We start from the raw sequence: 20668 nt of genomic DNA, 5'->3' as shown, positions 1-20668 counted from the left end.
AGCTGTTGTGAGTTCTAGCATTTTCTATTTCAAGTTTGCATGTCTTTGTAAACTAATGTCATCCCTGAGACAACCAAATAAAGAGGGATGGTCTTAGTCCTGGCATGACTCCTCCAGGGTATCTTGCAGTCTAACAAGGGTAAACATTTTTATTATCCGGAGGTGTCTGGAGCACCTTAGCTCCATGCAGATTTGCTCCTGGTACGCTGGCCTCATGGTAAGGTAAGCTGATTGATGGAAAGCAGTCTGTCCACCTGGCCCACAGCCCTGTTCCATGTAGAGTGGTCCCCTAGGGGATCTTCCAGGCAATACTCCACAGGACTGGAGTTTCTATTTATTTACTCGTATTTTTATTGCCTGCAGCCTATCTTAATTTAGATGGCCAATTTCTGGCCACATATGAATCTTTAAGAATACTAATTAGTATAGGTATTTGATACCCAAACTTTCAGACACCACAAAATCTTTTCATAGAAGCAAAATTCCAGTTTTTGTTGAATATTTTTGTATCCCAAGGAGTCACTTTCCCCATATACAACTTTTGGGGAACACTGATACAGTTTCATTTCAGACTCATGGTCATGATAGTAGCAGATGGGCTCAGCTTATAAACACCAAATGCAGGCCATGTTTTCTGCCCACACCTGCAGTATCCAATTGTCCCTTGATATCCATGGGGAATTAGTCCTAGGCACCCCTGAGGACAATAGAGTTCCCAGTAGCTCAAAATCCTTCTATAAAATGGTGCAGTGATTGTGTATGACCTTTGCACATCCTTTCTTAGACTTCCTGTCATCGCTAGATCACTACAATACCTACTGCAATGTCAGTGCTACGTGAATAGCTGTCGCCATATGGTTTAGGGGTAATGAGAAGAAAACCTATACATGGTCAGGACAAACGCAGTTCCTCCCCGGTATTTTCATTCTGCCGTCGGTTGAACCTGTGGCTACAGAGCCCATGAATGTTGAGGGCCAACTGACTGCCCTTCACGTCCACATGAAGGCCTCCTCCCACCTGAGAATGCTTTTCTGACTACTGTGGTCGGCTGACTGGGTAGATGGGACTTTATTTGAAAAGAAAATCTTGTTTAAATGGAGTGTACCCAGCATTGGTCATGTGAGTGTCTGGTCCCAACGCTTTCTTCCTTAAAGTCATGGAAATCTCTCTTCTCCACAGTGAATCACATGAAGGTGACCCCTATGGACGCGGCCACAGCTTCGCTCCTCAATGTCTTCAATGGGAATGAGTGTGGGGCTGAGGGCTCCTGGCAGGTGGGCATCCAACAGGATGTAACACACACCAATGGCTGCGTGGCCCTGGGCATCAAGCTACCTCACACAGAATATGAGATCTTCAAAATGGAGCAGGATGCCCAGGGTCGCTACCTGCTCTTCAATGGCCAGAGGCCCAGCGATGGCTCTAGCCCAGACAGGCCAGAGAAAAGAGCCACATCCTACCAGATGCCGTTGGTCCAGTGTGCCTCAGCAGCACCCAGGGCCGAGGATTTGTTGGAAGACAGTAGAGGCTACCAGTATGGCCGGGCACCAGGAAGGAACACCCAGGCCCTGCTGTCTGTTGCTGTCACCTGGCTTTTGACTCTACTGCATTGGAACATCCTCAGATAGAAGTTTTTAGAAAATTATATTTTTCCAAACTAAAATTCTTTGCCATTTACAGATTTACTTTATGAAAAGAAAGGACATGGATTCCTTTGATGCACTTGAATGCCTGAGAACTCTCATTCCCTTTTCCCCTCCCCACTTCCAGTCCCTGAGTCATGAAAGCGTATTTGAAGTTTCTTCTTTGAACTCTGTCCAGCCGGATCCCTGGCCTGAGCAACTTCATGGCAGTAATTGCACTTTAAGTCTTCAGAGAGTTTGGGCTAGTGTGATTGGTAGAGACAGCAGGGGTGAGAGCTAGGTCCTCTTATTTTTGTCCTCCTAATTATTATTGTATTTCTGAGTTGAGCTTAGAAGAGGCAAAGGTCAAGCTACAACTTTTCCCTGCCGTTTTACTGTGATTACTTCCAGTTCTTTTACACTTCAAGATTTCTAAGCTGGCACAAAATGCAGAGTTGTTTAGGGACTGTGATCAAGACATCTTATTAATAAAGAGATGCAGGTGTAGATATGTACATAGGAGAAGATGCAAGGTTTAGCTAAATCATCTTTATAGTCTTTATGCAAAAAAAAAAGGATCAAAACTTTCAGAATTTTGAGTGGAAAAGTATGTGTAATTAAAGTTTGAAAGTAACAAACTTTTTATTTCACTAGTTTTCACTTGAGAGAAGAGGTGTGTGCTGTGTGCTAGAATGCGACCTGCTATTCTATCTGCCCTCTCAGCAGTCCCAGGTATTCAGGAAGATAGAAAAGCGTGCTGTCACCAGATAGACAAGGGTAGCAGTTCATGGGTTAGCAATGTGTTAAATGCTACAGGAGAGACAGAGAAGGTACCCAGTCACCACAGCTTCCTCCTGGTGGGCCACTGAGTCCTGGATCACACTGTCTGGTTAGGGTGGGCAGAAGGAGCCCAACTCCCGCATCTCTGCGACATCAAAGACAGACACAGAGACAGAGCTCCCACACTTCAGTAGCTGTTCAAAGAGGATGAGGTGGGAATTGCCCACACTGGGTGCTCGCTCCAAGACCCCACCTCAGTGCGCAGCAGGGCTTTTGTGCTAAACTCTTCTTACCATTGGACATGCCAGCTGGATTCAGTTTCCTTCCTGCCATTGACCTGGCTCTGTCCCAGCCGTGAGTTTCAGGGCCATCTTATTCAGAATCCGATTTCGTTACAGTCATTAGACAGGTGGAGGGTTTGTTGCTGCCCATTCCTTTGGATTATTGGAACCATTGCTTTCTAAACACCACATGCTATTGCTCCCAGACACCAGTGCAGGCAGGTGATAAGAAACCAAAAGCCAAGATGAATCAGAAGCAGACATGCAGACTAGAGAAGGCTTAGCCTTGTATTTAAAAACTGACTTTATAAGCCAGGTGTGGCAGTCCATACCTGTAATCCCAGCACTGGGGAGGCTGAGGCAGGAGGATCAAAAATTCAAGGCCATTCTGGTTATATAGAGGGACGCTGTCACAAAAAAAATAACTTCATGAAATGTAGTAGCATTCAGATTTGTATTAAGATATAATGATGGCATGGGGTACAAAAGTGCTTTATTTTTAGATTATATTTTAAGTCAACGGTGCATACTTGAGGTTTATACAAAATGAAAATACTAATAATATCTGCCAAGTTTAATAAATGAAGAAGTCAAAATTTCCTATATAATATGTCTGTGGATCTATTTAATACTGATACTGCCATTTTCTTTTTTTCTCAGTTTTTTTTTGGCAGGGGAGAGCAGTATTGGATTGAATTCAGGGCCTTGTACTTGCTAGGCAATAGTACTACCACTTGAGCCATGCCCCTAGTTCTTTTTGCTTTAGTTATTTTTCAGATAGGATCTCACACATTTTCTTGGTCAGGCCTTAGACCACAATCCTACCTGTGCCTCTGCCTCCTGTGATCTGGGGTCACAGGCACCACCGTGCCTGGCTTGTTTTTGAGATAGGGTCTTACTAATTTTTTTACCCAGGCTAGCCTCCAATGATGATCCTCCTATCTCTGCCTTGCAAGTAACTGGAATTTTAGAAATGAGCCACTGCACCTGGCCCTGTGATGCCATCTTTAAAGTGAAAAACTATACCCACTGCTAAAGCATACCTCAGTGACTAACCATGAGAGATAGACTTACAGTCATTTAGTTCACCATCACCCACATAGACTCAGGTACTCCTGCCTTTTAAAATTATGCTACACACATACATACCCGAAAACAAAGATACTAACGTGTGCAGTGTATATTTGTGTTTATATGAAATTCATGTCATACTGCTTTCTGATGCAATATGAATCATTGCAGAGAAGAACCAACATAATTATTTCACAAATCATTGGCACACTTAGGTGTATGTACGTCGTGTTAATCTCATTTTGGTTGTATCATGTTAATGTTAACAAGCATCTCTAAAAGTAAATTCCCTCAAGTGCCCCACAGTGATCTTTGTGTTAGTGACTTCCATTGCCTTGAAGAAATCTCTAGGTCATTCAGGCTTGAAGGTCACATGTTAACTCAAAACCAAGATGTTTTCTGAGGAAGGAATGACTGACCCTCAAGTGTTCTGTGACAAACTTAAAATACTTCATCTATTAAAAAAATCCATCACTCACCCTGAGTAACTAGCAGGAAATTCTGCTTATAAATACTAAATCTGGGAAAAGTCCTGAATAGGTAAAAGGAGGCTGTTGAAGAATTCCTTTCCTGAGGCAACTAGGTTCTTAGTCCATTGCTGTAACAGAACACCTGGGACTAGAAAATTTATAAAGAATACAGATTTATTTTGGCTTACAGATGGCTAATATTGGGCAGCTACATCTGATGAGGGCCTTGGGCTGCCTCAGTACAAGGTGGGATGCTAAAGGACAAGCTGGCTGCGTGTAGGAGGCGAAAACTCCTTGTGGCAGCTAAGCAGTCCAAGAACAAGCACTCAATCCTGAGAAACATCTTAGTCCCTTCATGAAGCCCTGCCCTTGGCCCACCCTCTCACTGGGCCCCACCTCTCAGCCCTGCCTCATTGAGGAATTAAGGTTCTAACATACGAACTTTTGAGAGAGACCCGTAATACAAAATAGCACCAGGCTTCATTCTGGGTAGAAGGCCGATAAGGTTCAGGGTCAGAAAGTTGTTCTTTGAGCAACAGTAAAATTTAGATGTAATCAAGACTTCAAACTCTAAAATCAAACTGACCCTAGCTCAAAAACGGAAGTTCTTGGAGTTTCTACTCCGTGCAGCACAGAAGAAAGGGTCAGTTTTCTCCACCAAGTCCACACTTGTATCCAAGAGCCATTGTGTACATCGTGCCCAGCACCTGTGACCTGTAGGTGATTTTTTTGTCATCCAGCCCATTACTAGTGGCCTGGTGACCTACTAGGGCAACTCAGCAGTGCTTAACATAAAGGGATCCATCTAGGGAGGCTTGGCAGACCTGGATGTTCACGGTAAGGCCTCCCATGCACAAGTTCCTTGACTGTGAGACTGGTTTCTGGTTGAAGGAAAGCTTCCATTGTGATAAAAGCCATCTGTACTTCACCACTGCTTTAAATACATATGAAAGAAAAGGTGGTGTTTATGGCAGTGCACACAACCTTCATAATGTCATGTTAAAGTGTAACCCCCAATCCCTATGACATTCTAGGCATATGATGTGGGGCATAGAAACCAACAGAACAGCTAACTAGACATTGTAGGACACTGTCCCCAAAGGAAAATGCCTAAGACTGGGATAGAATTACTGGAGAGGGGATGGGTGGGGACAGAGGGAGCATAGTCCACTCACATATGGAGACCCCTAATCCCCACAGGTGTTCCCAACCTTCTTGAAACATCTGAGCTTTCATGAATCCAAACACCTCCCGTAAGGATGGATCTGCATCAAGGACAAATAAATGATGGATGGATGATTTCCATGGATCTCTAGCTTTGTGAGAAAATGCACCGACATGGTTTGTTTATTCTAAGACATCACATGTCCTGAAAGTGAATTCTTCAAGTCCCTGGGATGGTTCAAGAGTGCTCCTGGCTTGCAGTACAATCACTGATTATGAAATTGCGCCACTCTTCCTTGGTGTTTCAGTCAGCAAAACAGCACCATCAGGGAAGCTATGGCCTCTGATTTCTTGTCAGCTGGCATGATCAAATTAACACAATACACACCATACAGCCCCGCCCAGTCAAGGATACTAAACAGAATAAGTGTCTGCTTCCAATGGTTTGGACCCACATAGACACGCTTCTCCTTTGCTCCAGATGCACTGTTGCATTTGAAGGCAGGTTGGAGCAGCCTTTTTTTCCAAGACTAAGCCAGTGGTTTCTCTGGACTCCATTTGGTCTCCCTGTTTCCCATCTCCATTGTACAATGGACTCCGTAGCCCTACACCCTCTGAAACACCATCGGAGCAATTTCATCCCCTCTTCATTTAGCCATTGCACTGGAATTAAGAAGCTCAGAGAAGTCTATGAGCTGCACTTGGCAGCCTGGGCTGTCTGCCACACAAGCTTCACCTCCATCGTCCTGGGCTGGAGGGTCGTTGACACCTTTGTCATTGCTAACAAGTATGGAACTGCTTCAGCCTTTCTAATTCTCATTTAGTCACTCTCAAGAGAAATGAATGGCAGGGAGGATTCTCCAGAAGGCTGGCAGTTGTATTTTCTGAGGACTTTAGACATTGGGGGCCTGGTCTTTCCATAGCTGATAAGACAACTGAGAGGATGGGGCCTTCAGAAAGTCAAGGCTATAGTAAAACAGTTAGGGGGCCACTGTCCAGGAAGAGACTCCTATCTCCTATGTAAAACAGTTCAGTCTCTCACAGATTGGGACCCGGATAGCATCTGCCCTGGGTTCTGTTGACAAAGATTAAAAAATTGTGGTACTAGCTGCATGCTAAAGTTTTGTTCACCCACTTACTTGAGAAATAAAGCTCTATTATGTCTGGTTCCAGCATTATTTATGTGAAGGAAAATAATTAGCCTCATATTACCCTTAACTCATAACTCCCAAGTGGAGCCCTTTTAAAAGTCTCTGAAAAATGCTTAGAGCCTCCTGTGAGTTCTAAGGCAAAAGGTGTTTACTGCAGTGTGTTAAGAAGCAGGCAGCCTGGTGGGGATAAAATAGGGTAGGCAATCTGCCAGGCAAAATGCAAAAAGAAGATAGCTGTCCTCCAAGGCACTGCCTCTCTTGCCAGGAGGTAAAGGGTGCCTTAATGAAACAGGGCTGGTTTGCTTAAAAATCCTTTGTACAGTGTTTGCTCAGATTCTCGACTCTGGAAGGAAACAGGTTCCCTTGGTTTTCCTAAGCTTGGTTCAAGGGATATCAAATGTACAGCACAGCCCTATAGATACTAGGGCTGATTAAAAAGCAGCAATACTCTTTATTGAGCTCTGCTATTTATGTAGGAAGAGAAGTAACTAGTGACTGACCTTCAGCTTAGACCTATACCTTTAGCCTGTTCCAAGGTGAAGATCTTACTGGTTTTCAATTGTATACATTTTATTAATATTCAAAGTAATTCTTTCCCACTACATGTTCCAGATTACATTTCCAAGACATTTGACCAGTTGTTAAAATGTTTATTAAGACTAGGCTGATGAATAAAGCCCTGAATTCCTCAGAAGCTTTGATCAACTTCCCAGTGAGCTGAGGCGGCATCTCATGAGATGGATGGTGAGGTGAAGTTCCCTGAAGTCAAGGGCTGGGGAGCCAAAGAGCTTTTACTTGGCTCCTGCGCCTTTCCTTTCCTTGCACCAGAATTTTAGCCTGGCTGTCCCAACAAACAGCAAAACAACCACCATTTCTTGAATGCACTCTAAATACATGGTTTCTCATACTTGGCTTTTTATTTAAATTATTTCATTAAATCTTCACTGCCACCTAGCATGGTATTTTATAATTTTGAGTTCTTACTGAAAAATCTACTTATGGTTCACAGTGTGCTTGCCCTAACTCCCTATAAACTACAAATATCTTGTTTCTGTTGTTTTTTTATGGCCTTTATTACAGTCCCCTCTAGAATATGTGGAAACATGTATTAATGCTTACCTAGCTTAGGCCTAGTTCCTGACTTGACGTGGGGGAGAGAAATGTAGCAGCTAGTGAGGCTTCAGTCTCTGCTGTTTGTTTTGTTTTACTGGGGATTGAAGTCACGGCTTGAGCCTATCAGACAGGTGCTCTACCACGCCCCCAGCCCACAGTCCCTGCTTTTACCTGTGAGCATGGGACTTTACAATCCTTGCTCCTCAGATCCTGGCTTGGGAACACCAAGGGAACCTGGTTCCAAAATCCACCCAGGCAGAACAATGTCACCCTTGGCAACAAGTGGGCAATTTTAACTTCTAAACACCCTGTCTCTCAGCCATCCCAAGAATGATTCCTTGCAGGTCTTTCCCGACCAAAGGTCTCCAGGCCAATAAGAGAAAGTACCTTCAGAATAGGCTCCTGCACCCACAAGCACACGTTTCAACTTCAAGTGACAAATACACCTCAGGTCAAGCTGGAGAGAGAGTTAATGCATTCAGTGAAGCAACTTGAAGAAATGCATTGTGGGAGGTGAGAGGTCCTCTGGGGGAAGTGTGTGGACTTCAATGTCTACACTTCCACTCACACCACCAGTATACTTCAGTGAATTGTTCTAGTAAACTACTTTTATATCCGCTCTGACTTATCACCTTCTAAGAAAAAAAACCTCATTTGCATATAATTAATAAGGTAACCCATTGCCCAATCACTCACTCACTTGCTGTCTTCATAATTTCTCCCAGTGTTTGCACCCATGTCAAATGTTTGGCCATCATTTTTATCCATGAGGTCTCAATATCAGCTGGGCCACTCTGCAGACACAGCATTTGAGGACAGGGTGCTCAGGCAATGAGGCCAAGCTCAGCAGAATAAGCCCAAAGGAAGTCCTGGGGCAGCTTCCTTTGAGAGTTGTGCAGGGCATCTTCCACTGGTTCCTGAAGACCACCCTCACCTCCCACCCCTGGCTTCTGCTCACAGGCTCTGCTTCCAGCTGGATTCAGTTAAGGAGGGTGCAGGCAGTGGTCCTGGGGCAGCTGGAGAGGAGTAGAGGTGCTTATTCCCCTTGCTCCTTGCCTGTGGGATTGGCTGCCAGTGCTACAGTTCCTGTCAGGCAGCGCTGTAAGATAGCTGCCCCATCTGTGTGCAGTAACTACTTCCTCCCGGTGTCTTCAAGCTTGGGGTATGGTCTCTCACTGATGCCTGCCCTGGGATATACACTTGCCCTGACAGTTTTAAACTAAACTTTTAGTGGTACATACTTTTTTAGGTAAACATAGCAATCTTCATTTTGATGATCATCTCTTGAGTTTGATCCTCTTTCTTTGTACCGTATCTGACTGTATGGGAGGAAACAAGTAAATATGAGTAAGAATCATTGTTTCAGGTGATGCCCTAGTACTTTTAGGACATCCAACCAAATTTGCTGCCAGTTTTTCTGAGAAGGCACTCCATTGTATAAACAGCAAAGTCCTACTTTAGATGACATAGTTTCTGGCGCATGTCCCCAGTCACTTCTTACATGCCTAGACTATATTATCATGAAGGCAGGTGAGCTGCTGATAGGGAATGGACCATGGAAGACAGCAGAGGCAGAATTGCCCAGGTTCCCTGTGGGCATGCTGGTGAAAACTATTTCTGTATCATACACACACACACACACACATCACTTCTGTTTGGAGAGTATAAAACTGACCACTTAATTCAGATCAGATTTTATATTTGTACTCCAAGCTGTTTTCCATTTGTCTCTGGTTTCCCTATTTTTTCACAGATGACTTCTAGAGTTATCAGGACCTTGAACTAAGTGATATTCTTATTTTTCAATACTTAAAGTCCCCAATGCCAAGACATGCAGTGTGTGGAAAAATAAATATTACAGGGCTGGCAGAGGATGTAGCTCAGTGACAGGGTGCTTGCCTCACGTATACAGGACCCTGGATTCCATCCCCAGCACCCAAAAATAACAATGACAACAATAATAAATATTGCATCCTTTTTTTTTGTTGTGAGAGCATTTAATATGAGACCTACCCTTTTTAATAGTTTTTAAACTGCACAATTCAGTGTTTTACCACGGGCTGGACCTGAGCAGAAGAGCTCTAGATTTAGTCCCTGTGTAACTGAAACATTACATCTGCTGAGTAGCAGCTCTCTTTTTCCCCTCCCCTTTTGCCCTCAGCAACCATCTACTCTGTTTCTAAAGGTAGGCTATTTTAAGTACTGGAATAATACAGCATTTGTCCTTCTGTGACTGGCTTATCTCATGTGGCATAAGGTCCTCCTAGTTTATCCATGTTGTCATCTCTGACAGGATTTCCTTCTAGTTCTAAGGCTGAATAATATACCCCTGTATGTGCATCACCCTGTCTCCATATCTAGGATGAACACCCCATATCCATTGATGAACACTGAGGTTGACTCCATATCTAGGCTGTAAGGAATAGTGCTTCAATGGACATGGGATACATATGCAGGTGTGGGATTGCAGTATCATCTGAGAGCTCTAGTCTTGGTTTTTTTGGCTGTACTAGAGTTTGAACTCAGGACCTCCTGTTAGGCAGCATGCTGCTACTTGAGGCATGCCCCCAGCCCTACTGCGCTTGATGATTTGGTGTGATTTTCACACCATTGTCTATAGTTGCTGCACCAGTTTACATTTCCACCAGCAGTGCACAGAGGTCCTCTCTGTCCACATTCTTCTCAGCACTTGTCATTTTTTGTTTTTTGAGGCGTGAGGTGACAGCTCATCATGCTTTGACTTGTGTTTCCTTGACACCAGCCATGCTCTGCGTCTCTGTGTTCCTATAGGCCATTTGCCTGTTTATTTTGGAGAAATGTTTACTCAAGCCATTTTTTAATTGGGTTATTTGATTCTCTGCTTTTGAGTTGGAGGAGCTCCTTGTTTATTTTGAATATTAATTTTTTATCAGATACATGGTTTGTAAATGTTTTCTCCCCTTTTGTAGTACGTTTTCACTATGGGAATAGACTTAACTAAGGATGTGAAAGACTGAAAACTACAAAACACTAATGAAAAATGTGAAAGAAGACACAAATACAAAGGAATACATGACTTTTTCAAGGAATGAAATGATCTGGTGTGGTGCTACACAACTGTAATCTCAGATTGGGGAATACTCTTGAACTCATAAATTCAAGGCCACTGTGGACTACATAACAAGTTCCAGGCCAGACTGAGCTGCATAGCAAGACCCTGTTTCAAAAAAACCAAACAATAAAACTGGGTGTGGTGGTTCATGTCTGTAATCCCAGCTACTCAGGATGCAGAAGTTAGGAGGATCTCAACTTGGGGCCAGCCTAAAGACTCCCACCTCAACCAACAAGCCAGATGTGATGATTCATTCCTATAATCCAAGCTACTTGGGAAGCACAGATAGGAGGATTGTGACCCAAGACTGGCCCTGAGCAAAAATGTAAGACCCTATCTGAAAAATAACTTAAAAAAGCAAAATAGGGCTTGTGGGTGTGGTTCAAGTGGTAGAGCACCTGCCTAGCACAAAGCCCTGAGTTCAAACCCCAATATCACAAAAAACAACAACTAAAAAACAATTGTCTATGTCCATACTGCCCAAGGTGATCAACAGATTCAATACAATGCCTGTGAAAACCCAATGACACTTCTCACAGAAATAGAAAAACAAACGTAAAATTCATATGGAACAACAAAGAGCCCTGAATTGCCAATACAATCTTTAAAAAGAAAAAACAAATCTGGAGGTCTCACTGTTTTGATTTCAAAATATATAACAAAGCTATAGTAATTAAAATCATATAGTATGGCACAAGTGTGGGAGTGGATTATAAGAAGACTATGAGTACTTGACATAGCACAGTTGTGCTCAGTGATCTATGGGTTGAGTTTGGCACGGCCCCAGCCGCAGAAGAGAGTGAGAGGCAAAATGTAGCATAGCTGCTCTTCCTAAGTTATGTCCAGAGAGAGAGCAGGTTTCTCTTGTTACAATGTCACTCCCCTCCCCAAGAACTGTTGCTCCACCTCTTGTTTACCACTGGATATAAAAGACTTGCTAAAGGAAGACGGGAGGTTTTGGATGGGGATTGGTGGAGGATTGATTGATTGATTGGCAGGCTGTGGGGCTGCTTGTGAAGCTGCCACTGCCACTGCTGCTGCTGGCTATTGTGTGTCTCCACCAGAGTAGCTTTCTGCACTGAGAACTTTATACACAGGCTTTAGAAAAGCTAAGCTAAAGAGAACATGGGACAGTGCAAGTCTAAGGACCAAGACTTTAAGAGTTATGCTAATGCAGTTTTTAGACACAGCTGTTGTTGTGTGTCTGTGAGTCTAAGGACCAAGACTCTAAGAGAGAACATGGGACAGTGCAAGTCTGAGGGCCAAGACTTTAAGAGAGATTAAGGAAAACATGAGACAGTGCAAGTCTAAGGAAAGAGACTTTAAAGAATACAAAAGTAAGGTTTTAAAGAATAGAGAAGAGAAGTAAAAAAGCAATGAGGCTGTTGTGTGTCTCCATCCAAGCACCCAGCACACCTGGCCCCAGCTATGTCTTCTATATTTTTTCCTTTCTGCATCTTCAGTTGCCCCCAGTTAGGTCGGTAGAACAGAACTTGTGAGAAACCTCGCAAGACATAAGGGCAGACATATAGGCCAATGGAACAGAGCAGAATGCCCAGAAATAAAGTCACACATGTACGTGCCCACTAATCTAGAAGGCTACCAAGAATAGACATGGGGAAAGCACAGTCTCATTGACAAATAGTTTTGAGAAAACTGAAATCCATGTGCAAAAGAATGAAACGAGAGCCTGATCTTACATGGTGCACAAAAATGAACTCAAAATGCATTAAAGACTTAAATGTAAGATCTGAGACTAAAATTCATAGAGGAAAACATAAGAGAAAGCTCCATGACATTGGTCTTGGCAATGATTTCACGGGTATCTTAACAAGACACAGGCAGCAAAAGTGAAAATAATAAGTGGGGCCACACCAGCTAAAAACCCACCCGCAGCGACAGAAATGTCAAGGAAGTCAAGCCAAATGAGGGACATTTTAAATAACTGATAAGGGTTAATATCCAGATTACATAAGGAGCTCCTACAACTCAAGAGCACAACCCAAATAGACTTGAATAGATATTTCTCCCTAAAGTATATTACATTTTGTATTGTCTCTTCTTTGGCTATTACTTTTTTTTGTATCATGAAAGCACTTAATGATGTCACAGATGGATTTCATAAACATGGAAATTTAAACTTTGTGAAAGATTTGGTCAAAGATGAGAAATCGGTCTGCTTTCCAAATACAAATAATTTCAATAGCCACGAAAACAAAGCCCCTGGTAGAGTGAGATGTTTCTCTGCAGAGCCGTCTTTGAGCGAGTTCCAGCACCCTGAAGTATTCATGATGACTTCTAGCCAACCTTGTATTTCCTTATTAGCTTGAATCTAAATGGCCGGAAATACCCAGGGGCACCAATAACACTTCAGAACCTTGTGCCAATTTAGAACTGTGTAGATAGTACTGTACAGCTAGTTTTTTAATACTTTGAAAAATTCCATTGAAATGAGAGATAACAAACTTGAAAGGCAAGTGCTTTTTTGCATCAATAAATAGAACATCAAAGTGATTTTTGAGCCAAAGATCCAAAGAAGTCAAGTGCATTTTTCAGCATAATAAAGCAGTGAGTATGAATTCAAACGATCAGCCTCGTCTAACAAGTGTCACCATACTTTTTGGTTCTGGAGCTAGCTTCTCCTAGGGAAGACAGACACGTGTCGTGTGCCACAAGCAGTTTCTCACTTGGGCTGTGCTTCGGATCATTTTTCCAGACCACAGCAAGCTGATGAATTAACATTTCAGTTTTAATTCCCTTGAAAAACACCAGGACATTAGAGAAAATGGTAGTGATAAAAAAATTAGGAACCAAATAGGAAGTATGGAGCCCTAGAGAATACAGGAATTTAAGAAGAGAGTAAGAAGTCTCTTGCCTTAGCTGACCTCCTCGGTTTGTACAAAGGCCAGAAGGACACGGGTCTTCCCTGGTTTCTCCTTTGCTGGTCTCCCTGGACAAGTGGGCAGAGTTGGGGGCATTTCCTCCATCCTTCCATGGCTCTTCAATCCTCTGTATGTTTGGCTTTTCCCAGGCTAGCAGTGGAAGGAGGACCAGCCTTGGAGCCAAACAGACCCTTGGGAATTCTGCTTGCCCACTGCCCACGTGACCTCTCATGTGACCCCTTCGGCTTCTCTGAGAATAGGAGTTTTCATGCAGACCCACAGGGCTCCTTCCTGAGTTAATGGACTCTCTGGTTCCCTGAGGAAAATACCTTGGCTGCAGTGTACAGCTGCTCTAGCAGCTGGCTCCTCTCAGCACAGTGGGCCAGAGCACCATAGCTCCAAGCCTGTTTGTGAGAGATATGCCAATTCCAGGCTCCTTCCAGGCCTGGGAATTAGACCCTATGTGTCAGCAAGCTCTCCAGGATATCCCTGTGCACGCACCGGGTGGAGGTGAGGTGTGACTCTTCTCTGGGACGCACAGGTCTGTGGCCACCCACTGAGTCACATGACCTCCCATAATAAGTTGTTTTCGTTCCCAAACTTACACGTGTTTGCTGGTCTTAATTATAATTATAGGATTCTTTTAAAGTTGATTTGAAAACAGTAAGAAATGGGAAAATAATAAGTAAAACAATTGTTTAAAAAATTTTAAAACTTCTAACATAGATTTAACAGCCATACATCTCCAGGTGAATGTATTGGAAAGATAATATGAAAAGTGACTCAAAAGCCACCTGTGGGGTCACACACCTGTAATATAGCTACTTGGAAGGTAGAGATAGAAGGACTGTCTGCAGCCAGCTGGGATAAAGTTAGTGTGAGACTGTATCTGGAAAATAATTAAAAATTGAAAGGGTGGCTCAAGTGGTCAAGCACTTACACAAGTTCAAAGCTCCGAGTTCTATCTCCAGTACCACAAAAAAAAAAAAAAAAAAAAAAGGGCCAGGCACCTCTGGCTCACAGCTATAATCCTAGCTGCACAGGAGACCGAAGTTAGGAGGCTCAAAGTTCAAAGCCAGTCCAGGCAAATAGTTTGTGAGACCCTGTTTTGAATAACCAACACAAAAAGGGCTGGTGGAGTGGCTCAAGTGGTAGAGCATCTGTCTAGCAAACATGAGGCCCTGAGTTCAAACCCCAGTACTGCCAAAAAAAGTGACTCAAAATATTGATGCTGAGAAGGTATAAGTTACTAATTGTGGTGAAAGGATATAAAGAAAGAGTCTGAACCTCATGATATCCAAGCTCCCCCTTTTTTGTTGAAGAAACCAAGCCTGGAAATTGTAGGTGAGTACAAGAAAACAGTGTGTGCAAGACAAAAGCAAGAAAACTCCCCAGTCCATTATGAAAAAGATTAATGAATAAATGTATGTATGTATGTAGATGATTTTGATTAAAATTAAATAGTCAAGGTTTACTTGAACTCTTGCTCCCGAGATTCTTCTTTTAACTCACTCTGTGCATTAGCAGACCAAGTACTTATAATTCCTGCAGCATGCCAGTGACCTACCTTGCAGAACTGTTCTGCAGGTCAGGCATAGAGTGTGCATGTACAGAGCAGGAGCTCCCAGAGGGTGGTGGGAAACTTCTAGCCTTTGCGCATCTTACAGCTTTGACTCCTCCCTCTTTTCCCTGAGGCAAGTGACTTTAGGAACTGTAGCATGTATGACATCGAAGTTGTGTGAGAAATATAAGATTAATACACTGACTCCAACTTCAGGGGTTTTAATTAAATGTTGATGATGAGGTAACACAAATATAGTCACATACGGCAATCTGTTACCTGTGCATTTTGAAATTCATTTTCAGAAAAATGTGACATACAGTTAGATGTAGACAAAGACAATATTTATAAATAACTACTTGAACAACAGTGACTTTATTGTGTTAAAATCAAATTCCTATTGCTCTCCTCTCCCAACTCTAGCCAACAGCTGATCTGCCTTCTGTCAGGATATTTCATTTGCATGAGCTCACACATTATGTCATGTTTTCTATCTGGCTTCTTAACTTAATGGTAATGTTTTCTAGGTTCATCCATGTTGCAGAGATGTCAGGCTTTTTATTCCTTGTTATGGCTGAATAGTATTCCACTCCACAGATGACCACATTTTGTTTTTATCTGTGCATCAGTTCACAAGCAGCTTTCCAGTTTTTTCCATCCTCTGACTGTTGATGATCTAGTACTGCTGTATATGAACATCCACATGCAAATTTTGTTTGAATGTTTTTTTTCATTTCTTTTGAGTGTATACCCAGGAGTGGAATTGCTAGATCATAGTATAGGACCAAGTTTTACTTAGTGAGGAACTGCCAAATTGTTTCTCACATTCTCACACCCTCTCCAACACTTATTATTATCTTTTATTGTTATAGTCGTCATACATATAGTGTAAAGTCATGCCTCATTGTGGTTTTGATTTGCATGTACCTAATGACTAGCGATATTGATCACCTTTTTCTCTGCTTATTGGCCATTTGTATATCTTCTTTAAACAAATACCTATTCACAGTCTTTACTCATTTTTGAATTGAATTGTTTGTCTTTTAGTTGAGTTGTAAGGGTTCTTTATACATTCTGGAACCTAGTTCCTTATCAGATGTATAACTTCCAAATATTTTCTCTCATTTTGTGGATTGTCTTTTCTCTTTCTTGAGTCCTTTAATGCAGAACTTTTTTTATCTTTAGGAAGTTCAGTTTTCCTGTTGTTTTCTTCTGTTGCTTGTACTTTTGCTAGTATATGTTAGAAACGGTTGCCAAATCCAAGGTCATTAAGATTTACCCCTATCATTCTATCTAACAATTTTATAGTTCTAGCTCTAAATTTAGGCCTTTGATATGTTTCAATTTAACTTTTATGTGGTATGAGATAAAGTTTCAACATCCCCTTTTCCATGTGGGTGCCCAATTATCTAAAAACTATTTGTTGAGGAGACTATTCTTTTCTCATTAAATAACCTTGGTGCAGTTGTGAAAATCAAGCAACAATAAACGTGTGGTTTTATTTCTGTAGTCTTAATAATGTTCCATGATATACATGAATATGATCTCATGTAAACCTTTATCCATGGTACAGCATTATTGGTACCACATTGTTTTGACTACTGTAGCTTTGTAGTAAGTTTTGAAATTGGGAATTGTGTGTTCTCCAGCTTTATCTTCTTAGAGATTGTTTGGCTATTTTATGTTGCCTAAATTCCATATGAATGCACAATTGGCTTTTCCGTTTCTGCAAAAATTAAAAAATGGCTATTGGGATTTTTTATAGGAATTGCATTGAATCTGTAGATCAGTTTGGGAGTATTACCATAGTAACAATATTAGGTCTTTCAGTCCATGAACATAAGATCCGTTTCCATTTATTAGATTCTCTTTAGTTTCTTTCACCAATATTTTATCATTTTCAGTGTACGAGTCTTATACTTTCTCAGTTAAGTTTATTTTTAAATGCTATTATAAGTGGAATTGTTTTCCTTTTCAGCTTGTTCATTGCTAGTGAATTGAAATGCAACTGATTTTTGTGTCATCTGAATGATGATTCACTTGTTAGCTAATGGTTTTATGAGGATTCTTTAATATTTCCTGTATTTAAGATCATGCCACCTGTGAAGAGACATACTTTTATTTTTTCCTTTTCAATTTTAATGCCTTGTATTTCTTTTTCTTGCTTAATTGCTCTGGATAGAATATTCAGTAAAATGTTGAACAACAGTGACAAAACTCTTGAGATCCAAGAACAGAAATCTTTGTCTTGTCCTTTTTCACATTTTCTTAGTACAATGTGGGGGCAGTTCACTGTGGTATTTCTATGCTTGCATACAATATCCTTCAATCATATTCACCTCCTGTCTTGTTCTTAATAACAGGGAGAAAGCTTTCTGATGTTAACTGTGGAGTTTTTCATAAATAGCATTTATTATTTTGAGGAAGTCCCCTCTATTTCTAGTTTACTGAGTAGAGTTTTGTTTTTTAATCATGAAAGAATGTTGGATTTTGTCCAATGCTTTTTCTGCATCAGTCATGAGGTTGTTTATTTTTTGTAGTTGTCCTTGTTATATTAATGTGATCAATTACATTGATTGAGTTTATTGTGTTCAATTGCCCTTGCCTTTTGGGGATAAATCCCACTTGACCATGGCATACAACCTCAAATATACTGCAGGATCATTTTGATAGTGTTATGTTGAGGAGTTTTGCACCTGTTTTTGTAAGGGATATTGGTATATGGTTTTCTTTTCTTGTTATGTCTTTGTCTGGCTTTGCTATCAGGATAATGTTGCCATGTATGGAGTTAAGAGGTTCTCCCTTCAATCCCATTCTTTCTGAAGAATTGGAGAAGGTTTCTTTTAATTATTCTTTACATGTTTGGTAGAATTCACTATGAAGTAATCTGGTTTTGGGTTTTGCTTGGCTGACTGGTTACGGACTCAATTTCTTTATTAGCTTTAGATCTTTTCACAGTTGTTTCTTCTTGAGTATGTTTTGTTCTTTCTAGAAGTTTGCTCATTTTGCCTAGGTTATCTAATTTATTGGTATATTGCTTTTCATAATATTGTCTTATACTCTTTTTGCTTCTATAAGATTGGTGCTTTCATTTCCAATATCAATAATTTGAGTCTGCTCTCTTTTCAGTTTGTTGACTTGTTTCTATTGACTCACCCTAATTGTTTTTCTATTCTCTATTTTATTTCCTCTATACTAATCTTTATTATTTCTGTCTTTCTGCTAACTTTGGATTTAATTTTCCTTTCATTTTCTAGTTCCTAAAACAGGTTATTGATTTGAGGTCTTCCCTTCTTTGTTAATATAGCTATAAATATCCTCTCTGAGCATTGCTTTTGCTGAATTCTATAGCTTTGGTATGTTGTGTTTTTTGTTTTTATTTGCATGAAAGTATTTTCTTTTGAAATTTCCTCTTTGATCCATTGGTATTTAAGAGTGTGTTATTTAATTTCCACATATTTGTGAATTTCCCAGTTTTCACTCAGTTATTCTGTTATTTACTTCTAGTTTCATGTCATTGTAGTTGGAGAATATACTTTGAATCATATGATTTCAATCTTCTTTAATTTATTGATAATTATTTGTATCTTAACATATGACCATTCTGAAGAATACTCATGTTTACTTGAGAAGAACTATATTTTGCTGTAATTGGGTGAAGTGTTCTATATATGTCTGTTAGGTCTACTTGGTCTATAGTGTTCGAGTTTGCTATCTCTTTGTTGATCTTTCCAATTTTTTCTTCCCATTATTGAAAGTGGGGTATTGAAATCTCCAACTATTATTGTAGAATTGTCTATTTCTCCTTTCAGTCCACTCAACATATGCATCAGATATTTTGGAATGCTGTTGTTAAGTAAATATACTTTTATGATTACTATGTCTTCTTTATCAATACCTTCATTTATCAATACATAATGTCCTTTAGCTCTTGTTTTTATTTAAAGTCAAATTTGTTTCAGTTCAATTTTGTTTTTATTTAGTATAAATATCACAGTTCTATTTTTGTTATCATTTCATTGGAATATCTTTTTCTATTCTTTCACTTTGAATTTACTTGTGTCTTTATATCTAAAATGAGTTTTTTGTGGACAGTAGATAATTGGCACAGATTTCTACATCCATTATGCTAATCTGTAACTTCAAATTGAAAGGTTTAGTCCATTCACACTTAAAGTGATCACTAATAAAGGATGAGCATGATGGCTCATGTAAATAATCCCAGTTACTTGGGAAGTAGAGATTGGGAGATTCATGGTTTGAGGGCAGCCTGCACAAAAAAAGTTATGATTGCAACCAATAAGCTGGGCATGGTGTCACACACCTGTGATCCCAGATACACAGTGGCCTTAGGAAGGAGGCCACAGGTTCAAGCTGCCTGGGCAAAAATACAAGACCCTACCTGAAAAATAACTAAAGCAAAATGAGCTAGAGGTATGGCTCAAGTGTTATATTGCACTTGCCTAGCAAGCACAAAGCCTGGATGGAGTTCAAACCCCAGTACTATGGAAAAAAAAAGTGATTACTAATAAGAAAGGACTTGCTTCTGCTATTTAAAATAGTTATATATGTCATATCTTTCTTATTCCTCAATTTCTTCATTGCTGCCTTCTTTTGTATACATATTTTTTTCTAGTGTTGCACTTTAATTCATTTCTCATTCCCTCAGTGGTCACTATGGGGGTTACAATGAATTTCCTACATTTGTTTGAATTAATGACAAGCTTCTAGAGGACACAAAAACTCTGTTTCTATATAGCTCCATTTACTCCTGCATTTAAGTTGTTATTATCAAAAGCTACATTTTAAGTATTGTGTGTCTATTAGCATTGGTTTATAACTACTGGGCTACGGGCATGGCTCAAGTGGTAGAGCACCTGCCTGGCAAGTGTGAGGCCCTGAATTCAAACCCCAGTACTGCCAAAAAAATGAAATAAATATCATTATTGGTTTACAAATTTGTCTTTTAAATTATATAGGAAGAATAGATGCACTACAAATAAAAAATATGGTTTTGAGTTTTGTACTTACCTGTATATTCGTTCTTTATGGTCTTTAGTTCACACATGGCTTCTAGTTACTATCTGGTGTTGTTTTATTTCACCCAAAAGGAGCTGCATTAGCATTTCTTTTAGGAGGAATTTCTTGTAGTGTTTCTAGTAATGAACTCCCTAAACCTTATTTATCTGGGGATGTTTAATTTCTCCTTCATTATGAAAGAGCCACCATATTTAGAATTTTTGGTGGACAGTTTCTTTTTCTTCAGCATTTTAAAATAAACCATTCAGCTGCTTTCTGGCCTTTATGGTTTCTAATGAGAAATAAATTGGCAATGTTGTTGGGGCTCCCTTGTATGTGACAAGTCACTTCTTTGATGCTTTCAAGGTTCTCTCTGTGGCTTTCAACAGTTTGATTATGTCTTTAAATTATTCTGCATGGAGGTGAGCTTTCTAGATAGGCAAACTCATATTTTTCATTATAA

At 40.5% G+C, this 20668-nt stretch overlaps 1 protein-coding gene across 2 annotated transcripts in view; it reads left to right on the top strand.

Moving 5' to 3' along the window:
* The window catches only part of Apcdd1 (APC down-regulated 1), a 31072-nt gene extending 28812 nt beyond the window's left edge, over nt 1–2260 (top strand). For both annotated transcript variants that reach the window (XM_020184541.2, XM_074070418.1), the window contains exon 5: nt 1180–2260. In XM_020184541.2, coding sequence (XP_020040130.1) covers nt 1180–1628 — 449 coding nt within the window. In that variant the 3' untranslated portion in view covers nt 1629–2260. The remainder of the gene's footprint in view (nt 1–1179) is intronic.
* The last annotated feature ends 18408 nt before the right edge of the window (nt 2261–20668 follow it).

The sequence above is a fragment of the Castor canadensis genome, chromosome 4, assembly GCF_047511655.1.
Source record: "Castor canadensis chromosome 4, mCasCan1.hap1v2, whole genome shotgun sequence".
NCBI classification, from domain to species: domain Eukaryota; kingdom Metazoa; phylum Chordata; class Mammalia; order Rodentia; family Castoridae; genus Castor; species Castor canadensis.
This window is presented reverse-complemented; position numbering and strand designations above follow the sequence as displayed.